The sequence below is a fragment of the Anarrhichthys ocellatus genome, unplaced genomic scaffold, assembly GCF_004355925.1.
Source record: "Anarrhichthys ocellatus isolate YVR2014 unplaced genomic scaffold, GSC_Weel_1.0 scaffold27, whole genome shotgun sequence".
Taxonomy (NCBI): domain Eukaryota; kingdom Metazoa; phylum Chordata; class Actinopteri; order Perciformes; family Anarhichadidae; genus Anarrhichthys; species Anarrhichthys ocellatus.
Genome location: NW_022280057.1, coordinates 1,992,552 through 2,003,045, shown reverse-complemented (window position 1 = coordinate 2,003,045; position 10,494 = coordinate 1,992,552). Strand labels below are relative to the sequence as shown.

Here is a 10,494-nt window from a genome sequence, read left to right as displayed (position 1 = left end):
TAGTCTTTACTTTCATTTGAAAGCTATAGTTACTTTGCAAATGAGGTCATGCACACACAGTATAATAACATTATCAATTCATACAAATACAGTAAATTATAGGACGTGCACAAATTAATTGTCATAGTCTTCTGGTTTCTGGAGGAGAAAATAGTTTATGTTGCTTAGTTTTATTCCCAAACATAATAAATATTTCGAGTTATAAAATGTGGATTTGTTGAAATGAGATTTTGCTGAAAGAAAGATTAGATGCATAATATAATATTCTTTAATTGTATTGCCGTTACATTAATTTAAACTTTCTCTTGGCATAGAGTGAGATCAGCAGCCCACTGGGCTTGAACTGTCCGGCGGCAAAGCATTGTGGGTCATCGCGGTGACAGACGCCATGATTTTTTACTGTAGCTGCACCAGAAAATGGCTGCTTTCTGCTAGTTAGCTAGTTGAATGGGTGTCTGAAGCTCCCAGGAGTTTTCTGCATCATCTCAACCCAACCTCGTCTCGGATATTACACCCAGAGGACACAAACGTACATGTTGTTCTCTGAATCTGATACAAAATTATTTGAGCAGATTGTGGCTGCTGAAGTGCAAGCTGGGGTTAGCTCGAGGCTAGTTAGCAGCTAGCTGGCTAATGCTAGCAGCCGCCACCGGGGAAGCCCATGTTAGCTAGCTAGCTAAAAGAGGCTAGCTACGATAATATCAGCCGGTTCATCACACGAATACATGCACTGTCGAAGTACAGCGATACAAATCGGACCAAAGGCTACACCTTAAGGTAGGAATTTGACGCAGCTAACAAGTCGCAATTTTAAATGTATATACGTGTGTTTCTACAACATGATTACGTGTGAGAAATGAACTATGTTGGCCTACTGCGTCATTCTGTCAGGGCCTTGTTTTGGTTCGAAATGCAACTGTATTTCCCTCATTTAATATCATAACTTGACACATGATTTCTAGTTGTGCAATATATACTTTTTTTTTGTCCAGGCACGTATCGTTAGTTGGTGTTTTCAGTCCCTGCATGCTGCTGGTCGGTGGTGTTTGTTTTCCACGGGATGTGTTGAGCCTTTATAGGCAGCATGGAGTATTAACTCTGTACGTCCAGATAGTGTGTGTGTGTGAATTCCCTCCATTAATGTAATGTCTAACTCTCATCTCTGGCCTCAATAACAGGTATGGCCTGGATTTGACTTGGATGGTGCTGGTGATGGCAGAAGGGACTGGCACTGGCGAAATGCCCTCCTTTGACCCAAGTCCTAGTTCTGAAGCAAAAAAGAGACCCACTTCTTCTGATGGCAGTGAGTGTTGATCTGGGCTGTATAGTCTGCGTTTGTTTATAAATATTTCCATTGCCATGTTGTTATCTACTGTTTGTGGTTCACTGCTACATCTTTATATCCAAATCTATATTTTATCACACTTTTTTAACTACTCTTTAGTTCCTTAATTGAGCAAAAGGCTGAATTGCTGTTTTTGGGGCAATCCAAACGTATCGTAGACGTTGCAGTGACATGAGTCAGAGGTGTGTCTCAGGGCTTCAGGTTGCAGCAATAAGGACTGACAATGTTTGCTTGCAGTTGAAGCCCGTTCATACCCACTGAAAATAAACTTCTCTAGAAACTAAACACACAATATCCTTAAAACAGTTGGGCACTGTTGTTTAAAACACCAGTGAATTCTCTGGGCCGACATCTTAACGTTAAAAATTCAACACTAGGGAAACATTGTCCTGTTCTCTGTAAAGATGTGTGCACAACAGTCTCCGTGCTAGAAGGAGCTACTCACTGTTAACTTTTCATGGGATTTGTTGACAATAATTAAAATATAGGCATACACCAGTCCTGCCACAACATCCCATTTGAAGAAGTTTCATGGGACTTTTATAACATTAACCCTTTTGTGGCCATCTTAGATGATGATTTATGTATTTGTTATTTAAGTCAAATCAGACGTTTATTTTTGAACCTGTATTGTGTTATTGCAGGAGACGAGCCCATGAGGAAAATGCCTATGTCAAAATTTGGTTCCAGACCTCGATTTGAGCCAGTGCACTTTGTGAGTGGTGGCAGCAGCGGAGGAACCGGCGCTGACGAGAAGGAGAACGATAAGGAGCGCAGGAGGAGCGAGTCGTTTGGTGCGAGGCAGTGGGACTCCGAACACTCGTCCTACGGCGGCACCGGCAGAGCGCAGGGCTCCGCCTCCCTGAGGTCTACGTTTGACAGAGTGCCATTGTACACTTCTGACTCTTGGGGTACCCACAGAGACAGAGACAGTGAGATTTTTTCAGGTAGCACAAGTGGGTTGGGGTATGGAGGACGTTGGTCCAGCTCAAACTTTATGGTGAAAACAGAGCAGGACTACTCAACCAAGTATGAAGCCCACTCCTCTCGGGGTTCAGACTCCTATCCTCAGCCCCAGAGATACAACGGATACGGGGGAGCGAGCAGGGCAGGAGGCTGGGATTCAGGACGTCAGGGTTTGGGATACAGTCATCAGGACCGACTGTCATCCAGCAGGCCGTTCAGCAGAGTCTACAACAGCCCTGGCAGGAGCAGTCCCACCACATCTCAGTCGGTCTCTTCATCACAGCCGGTTCCTATATCTCAGCCAACGCTGGATGAGAAGCAACGGCTGATTTCCAATGTAGCGTCTGCATTGGCTGTTGCGTTCAGGGACCCGATGTTCCTGACTGGAAGTGAATCACCGAACTATAATTTCATGTTGAGCCGCAGCATTCAGGCCTGCAAGACTAATCCCGAGTATATTTATGTCAACCTGAAGGACATTCCTCAATCCGACCTACCGAAGAACAGGAAAGTACCAACCGACGGTTACGCCTGTGAGTTGAGATGTCAGGGTGTGTATCTTGCTACCGGGTACTCCGGTAGTAAAAATGGAGCGAGGGACCGGGCCTCTGAGCAAGCTGTTAAGCTCTTCCTGAAAACAGTGGAGGTTCGTGTGGTGCAGCGCAAATACAGACACTCGGTAGTCAACGACATAGTCGTGTGCCAGATGCACACCCCGACCCCCGGCTTTTTACCTGCACTCCGAAACCCAGAGGACAAACCGACACCCAGCTCCAAGGGCCAATACGAGCCGGACAAACGGAAGCACTGGACGGAGTTTGTGGTTATGGACAACGCTCACGACGCCATCTGCATACTCAACAACTCTGCGGCTTTTAATCGCATGAAGATAGACTATAAGTTTGACCTGCTCCCCAACAACATTGCTTGGCTGTGCAGTGTTTTCCTGCAGGGCGAGCTGGTGGCGCAGTCAACGGGTACCAAAAAGAGCTCGAAGCATTCAGCGGCCGAAGACGCTGTGAGGAAACTTCGGATGAACCAGGCGCAACGACAGCAACAGCAGCAGCAACAACAACAACAACAACAACAACAGCAGCAGCAGCAGCAGCAGCAGCAACAACAACAACAACAACAACAACAACAACAACAACAAGAACAACCGCAACAACAACTATCACAATATCCCAGAGGATATAATCAATCAGATTCCGGTGGACGCTTTGGACAACAGGTTGTCAAAAAGAAGCATCTGAGTGAATTGGTCATCCTGGAAAACTCTGACAATGCAATCTGTATCATTAATGACACGGCTCAGTTTAATAAAGTGACTGCTGATTACAAGTTCACGGTTCTGCCGGATCATCGATGGAGGTGCGAGGTTTACTTGGAAGGACAGTATGTAGCCGCGGGGATTGGGCCCAAGAAAATAGTGAAGCACATTGCAGCAAAGGAGGCCTTGACCACGTTGAGGCAGACACAGGCCGTGGTCAAATCCAACCTCAGGAAGGAGGGTCACTGCGACGCCATATCACGATCCCAGATCCTGGCCCGCTCTGGTGAGCAAGCCATAAAACAGGAGATTAAGGAGGACAACATCGGGAACCAGCTGCTCCGTAAGATGGGCTGGAAAGGAGGCGGTCTGGGCCGAGATGGGGAAGGTATCGCGGAGCCCATCAGAGTGAAGGAGCAATTCTCCAGAGAAGGTTTCGGTTTGGACACGGACAAAACCGGAAACCAGCTCCGCAAGCGCGACATCGAGGACATCATTCGTACCTACGCCAGTTCGGACCGTCAGGACGATCTTCGGTTCTCCACCGACCTCACCAACGACGAACGCAAGCAGATCCACCAGATATCTCAGAAATACGGCCTACGGAGCAAGTCGTACGGACAGGGACGCCAACGGTTCCTCATCGTCAGTCGCAAAGTGCACAAAGACCAGCTCATTGGTCAGCTTTTACAGGAGGGACAGGTGGGACGGTACGAGCTCGTGAAACCTCAGGCCATTCACTGATGTGCATGCAGGGCAAATCACAAAAAAAACATTGGACATCCATTTAAACTTCAGTACAAATCACACTTGAGTGTAAATGCTGTGTTTCTACTTGTATGTGACAAACTTACAGCACACATTAATAAAAGAGAATCCTTCAGGGATCACCTGTGGTTTCTGCATTCCTTTGCCATGCAATACACTTCAGCTTTAGCAGGAGCTTTACAATAAGTGATTTGTCTTTTTTTTTCTTTTTTTTTTTTGGTCTCCTGCCATTCCACGTCTTCTATTCGTTTAACCTTTTGCACAAGCTTCAGTACTTTGTGGTACCATGTCCTGATGATGTTCCAGTTACTTTAGGAATTAAGAGGTTTTTGTTACTGAGATCCACTTTTCTTTGTTTTCTGGCTATTTTAAGGAACTCTGCAGAAAATGCAGCTTGTCACTGCTTGTTGTGGAACATTGTTGACAGTCGACTCATGAGAGGCATCAAACTGTAGCCAGATGCTCATATCGGTCTCAATGTAGTGATACGTCTCAATCTCTCTACCAGCAACGCTGTCTGCTGTCATTCTACAAAAACAAGCCGCGTCCATAAATCAAACTCCTCTTATGGAAACTGTAAGCTGTGATCTTTGTTAAATGTCGGATGTGTTGGTTTGTGTGATTACAGTTAACTTGTCTGCTTGTTTTCACAGCTGTAATGAATAAATCTGAACTGATGACAGATGTATATTTTTGTGTTGTCAGTTAAAAAGCAACAGACAACTGATGTATATTTATTTTTTTATTTACAAGAAAATGTACATGTTTGTTACATGGGTTACCAGTGCAAAGTTTTATAATCTGAAAAAAAACACCATCCTGTTATGCAAGATTGTAAAATAGCATAGAAATGTTCTCACACAGCCTTTAAATGTCAGTATTATGAAACTGCGTGAAACAAAGTGAAGTGCCCGCAAAGGGAACTAAACATCTTGTTTGTGTTGAAGAGGGACATATGTGTATTCACCAATTTCTATAATGTTTTTTAAAACTCAAACGCATGGCTTTACATCAACAGTTGAGAGAAAAATGACCCCCAAAGGCATCTGTTGAGCTGGATGGATGTCTGTGCTGGGTTCATTTTCCATCCCTCTCAAAGGCATTCAAAAGACAGAAACAAAACCAAAAGAAGTGAGGCCACTAAAAAAGGAGCAACACCCATGAACAGCTTTTTTTTTGTAAATATGTATTGTCGGTATCCACGCAGCAAACCACACAGCAAGCACATCGAATGAACTGTCACTGTGTCATCCAACCGGTTTACTTCATGTAGAAATAAACAGGGAGAAAAGTGACAGACTGGCTATTGCCTTTTTTTTTTTTTTTTTTTTTAAAGAAACAAGTTGGTGCATGTAGCAAGTAACCCAGATATAACAAGGTACATTTACTTTGAACAAACGTACGCTACAGCCCAACACAAGCATTTCGGCAGTGAATGCCACACAACAGCATACAAACGTAGCAACAGTTATGGGACAAATATACTGAGAAGGATTTTAAGGATTTTATTTCTGTGAGATCAGCTGTTTCTCTTGATCGGTGGTTTCTTGATTCGGGGGCCGGGACACTGTTCCTACTCGAACGATAACAACGGGGGTCAACAGTCACGCCAACTCTGTTCAACAATAGCAGAAACCCTCTTCTCGTACTCCCGCTTGTTTTCCTGGTACAGCTGGGCTGCTTGGCTGTTGGCTGGACTGTTTGGGTTTGGCTCATCCAGTAAAGACTTGAAATACACAAAAAACACATGTTTCAAATGAAGCTTTATGACATAACACAGTCGTAATGTATAAATTACTTGTGGATATTATTTCTTTGTCACTTCAACTAATCCTGATTCGCATTGGCACACTGTGTTTATGTGCATGAAGGAATGTTGGATTACCTGTATTGAAGTTAAGATTGAAGAGACATCATAGGTTGGACTCCAACGATTCTGAAGTATATCTAAACATATGCTTCCATCTGCATACACTGCAAAGAGGAGCACACATAATATAAGGGATACGTGTAACAAAATGCAATTTCTGAAATTGTTGGCGCTAGATATTATGAACATACCATTTGGATGAAACATTTTTGAGGCAAATCGCACTGTTGGAGGTTTATTTGGATATTCCTCTGTGAATTCAATGGTAAGTTTGAAGGTTCCTGGAAGTCAGAAGAAACGGCATTGTATGAATTGAGAGACATCAACTAGTAACTGTTACAGTGCATTACAGTAATCTAACCAACTAGTAAATGCATGTGTCAATTTGATCTGGTTGTTCTGGTGATTTTGATACAACACTCAAAAACGAGACTACATCATTTTTGTAACTCAGCGGCCAAGTTAGTGATCAGAAACGGATTATTTTTGTGGAATTGTGCGGGCAAAAGAAAAGATCAACAAAAGCTCTGAAGAACTACTTAAAACTACTATTCAGGGTCCACAGATGCTGAAGAAGAAATAACTCCAAGTCAAAGGGTTACCTTCTTGGACAACTTGACAAAGTCTAGTGCAGTAAGATATTAGTTAAAACATCTAAGGCACCATCTAAAATCGACTCATTACCATAATATATAACTTTCCATGTGCAATATTAGGGTTGGAAATACACATTATTTGGATGTAAAGAGCTTTAGGAGGACTTACCATCTTCAAAAGGTGTTCCCTCAGGTCTAAAAGAGGTAAAAAAAACATGTTGATCATCACTTACAAAAAGATCCAATTCACTTTTCATACCCTAGTTTGAAATACTCACAAACCCCGCTGATATAAACTACAGTATTATCACAGTGACTATTTCTACAAAACAACTGCTGACTAAAATGAATGTAATAGGTTTTAACAAATCAACTTACCCAAAAATGACAGCATTCCATACCATGATATTGTTTTCTGATGGTGCCCCACTAACTCCAGCTGGAGGGTCCTCTTGCAGTCTAACAGAGTAAAAAAACACACAATGGTGTCACAAAAATACAGGTGATATTCAAAAAGAGCAAAACAAATCAGCAGACAGCAAGGCTCCATTGAATAGGAAAACAGGAATATAATCCCCAAGTTCTATTTCTAAGGCTGGGTGGGCATTGGGCAATCGTATGCTGGAGGGCTGAGAGTTTGGAAAACACTCTGGCTGGATATACATCAACACAGGAAACCCTATAATGCTAATCACTCTTCTGGAATGTCTGTTTTGGTAATATAATGATATAAATCATACTGTTGTGATATTGTCAAGTGAGAAATAAAGTTGTCTATAGTGCACAGTCCTATCAGTGAAAATGAACAATGCCTCTACCTGATTGGCCATTTCAGCCAAGTTCTAAATGAATGTTTATTAAAGTTCAGTCCTTTAGTCACGTTGTCAGAGAAAGACTGTGGTGATTGATTTAGACTGTGAGTTAACTCTTAACCTCTGTCTGTGACCATCAGTTCTGTTTGGTAAGAAAATACTGTAGATAAGAAACCATGTGAAGTGTCCGCAGATTGTTAGTGACTGCCTGGCAGATGGTTGCTTATCCTTAGGCTTAGATAGTGATCTATCAGGGCTCCCATGATCACTGTGTATTTGGACAGTGTTCATCTACCTTTGCCTGTGAAGGGCCATCTGGCCAATGAATTGCATTGTCAATAACCCAGTTACAAATACAGACCAGTACATATCACGTATGAACATAACCACTAACAGTTTCGGGGAAGGCGCGAATATCATGTTACAGTGTCTAAAACATCGACACACGACATCTAACGTTATGTCTACGAGCAGTGACCATGAATTGCACAACACCACCGTTGCTAGTCGCTGCCTTGCCAACGCTTGTCACCAGTAACGTTATTATCGTTACCTGTTAATAGTCATTAACTAGTTTACACTACCCAAAACTAACCCTCGCCAAAAACACGATTAGAATCGCCCAGTGTTTATGTGTCTATTTGTAGTATTAAAGTTGTAGTTCAGAATGCCGCTATGGGCTAAAGCTAACAAGCTAGTCCTAGCTTGTTAGCTTTAGCTTGCGCTACAGCTACTTCGCTGATGTTTTCCTTTCGCCTACCGTTTAAAATCTCTCATTAAACGTCTTCTTGCTGGAGTTGACATCCTGTTGACACGGAAACCTAAACCCTTGGCATACACGTAAATGGGTTATGTGTCGGGAAATATATATATTTTTCTCGATGTATTATTTTAACTCCTAACTGACTAGCCAACCATTGCTAGTTTGTCAAATATTTGGCTGCCTGTGCTAGTCTACGGGCGCTACCACTCACACTAGAAAGAGGAGGGGTATTTTAATCGACTGACTGTAAATTGGTAAGCTGTAATGAGCCACATGAACACACGCTAATCGTATGACTGAACGTAGTGTTGCCAGGTCAACCTGTTTATTTGTGTGAACCAGTTTCAGGTCGTACTTTACACAGCTAAAGTATTTTTGAGATAGCCGACAGACCCCGTCTTTACACTTGTTCAAGTCCATAGACAATTACGTCATATGTTTAGCACCCATATTTAGTTAGTTTGGAACACTGTAGCAATTCGTGTGATTTTAAGGTTTTTACCCCTCCTTTGTTCGTCGTATTAATTTATTTCTTGGCACATTTATCAATCAATTAAATATTCAATTATACTTTGGCTATAACCAGTAACCGTTACCAACACAGGGTATTTATGGCTGACGTCCTGTCCTGTATTCAGTAACAGTTAAAGACCACTAGATGGTACCTAGCCCCCAAGTGTTGTAATTTACACGACAAAGAGATCAAGAACAAGATAAAAAATATGATTGGCTTTAATGTAACGCTATGAACGTGTAGCTATCACGGTAACCACAGCACTTTGACAAAGGATTTAAAACTCAGACTCAGACTATATGAATATAGATGGATCGACCGTAATTATGACATGTTTCCCATATGGTCTAGCGGTTAGGATTCCTGGTTTTCACCCAGGCGGCCCGGGTTCGACTCCCGGTATGGGAACACACTTTTGCATATGTTTCAAAAAATAATTCATTTTTGTGCGTTTGACCATCCCACAAATATAACATCACATCATTATTGACAAATGGTGAGTGTTTTTAGGCTATTTGCTACATCTATCGCAATTCACGCCTGTCCTTTTCAAGGAATCTTACGTTGCTTTAGACCCCGCCCGTTAAGAAGTTATCCTCGATTGCTCTCTTCTCACAAGGGCTTGGACCTTCCCGGAAGATGCCCATTTTCACTTTTATCTCCCTGTGCTAACACTTATCGTAGTCTAGTAGAGGAAAACAAACTCGTCTAAAAAAAAAACCTCCAACGCAAGCTTGTAGCCTACAACCGCCTTATTTTCGTCCGCAACTTAATTTGACTAAATCGCGTTGTTGACAAAATTGCCTTTGAAGTGACACCTGTGACTGCGTAACGGTTTAGATACCAGTTTGTTTAATGGTTAGCGAAATTCCAGTAATGGATTACATATAAATAATATCCTACTAGTATTAAGAATAAAATATCAATTGGATCAGTATTTACATTTTAAGCAACAGGGCATGGCGCGACCACTTCTTTTTGTTTTTTCATAACGTCTTTTAATCCACCCTCGTCCCTCGATCCCATATTGCTCAACTGAAACCACCGCTCCTGATTCCTTCTTACTACTACAAGGTTACCGTCAGCCAAACTCTGTTCCCGGGCCAATCATTTCCCAGGAAAATGTGACTGTTAGGAATTCCCCACGCATCAGCCCCAGTCGAGGAAAAACTGCAACCTTGTGTCAGAAAGCACACGGACGCAGCAGGATGGTGAAAGCCGACGGGTGACTGTAGGATGATGGAGCTACAGTACCGCTTGCCTCACCTTTAACGACACCGTGTTTTCACGAGGACAGAGGATAACCACTTCCTGTTAACATGAGCCCAGGACATAATGCTCTGCTGATGACATCTTCTACCAGGGTGAGTCCACAGTATGTTTTATACTTATTGCTTACTTTCTTGTAGCCTTGACAATGTAGGCCTATCTGTATGTGTACTGGGCCTATGTGAGGACCCTTTGGAGTTATGTTAATTACTACATTCTTCCTGGTGCTTTTCATGTGAAAAGCTGATAATGGCTTATAAAATATTACAGCAGTTTAAGCGTTTTTATTGCACTTTGCTTACACTCAGAACACAGAAAGTG

At 42.5% G+C, this 10,494-nt stretch overlaps 3 protein-coding genes and 1 non-coding gene across 4 annotated transcripts in view; 3 read left to right on the top strand and 1 right to left on the bottom strand.

Moving 5' to 3' along the window:
- The first annotated feature begins 343 nt into the window (after positions 1–343).
- nkrf (NFKB repressing factor) lies at positions 344–7,779 on the top strand. The gene is made up of 3 exons (XM_031862830.1): positions 344–777; positions 1,179–1,303; positions 1,990–7,779. Exons 2-3 carry the CDS (start codon positions 1,201–1,203, stop codon positions 4,323–4,325), a joined length of 2,439 nt encoding a protein of 812 aa, XP_031718690.1. The 5' UTR covers positions 344–777; positions 1,179–1,200; the 3' UTR covers positions 4,326–7,779.
- On the bottom strand, positions 5,079–8,569 carry LOC116391861 (ubiquitin-conjugating enzyme E2 A). Its single transcript, XM_031862831.1, has 6 exons — positions 8,388–8,569; positions 7,194–7,274; positions 6,985–7,010; positions 6,411–6,500; positions 6,235–6,323; positions 5,079–6,075 (listed from the first exon to the last, which is right to left on the bottom strand). Exons 1-6 carry the CDS (start codon positions 8,429–8,431, stop codon positions 5,947–5,949), a joined length of 459 nt encoding a protein of 152 aa, XP_031718691.1. The 5' UTR covers positions 8,432–8,569; the 3' UTR covers positions 5,079–5,946.
- A 671-nt stretch (positions 8,570–9,240) lies between these two features.
- trnae-uuc (transfer RNA glutamic acid (anticodon UUC)) lies at positions 9,241–9,312 on the top strand. Its single transcript has one exon. It is a non-coding gene; the product is annotated as a tRNA-Glu (tRNA).
- Positions 9,313–9,517: 205 nt separating this feature from the next.
- Positions 9,518–10,494, top strand: part of elf1 (E74-like ETS transcription factor 1) — a 35,977-nt gene continuing 35,000 nt past the window's right edge. The window contains exon 1 of the mRNA XM_031862483.1: positions 9,518–10,268. The gene's annotated coding sequence lies outside the window, so the exon portion shown is untranslated. The remainder of the gene's footprint in view (positions 10,269–10,494) is intronic.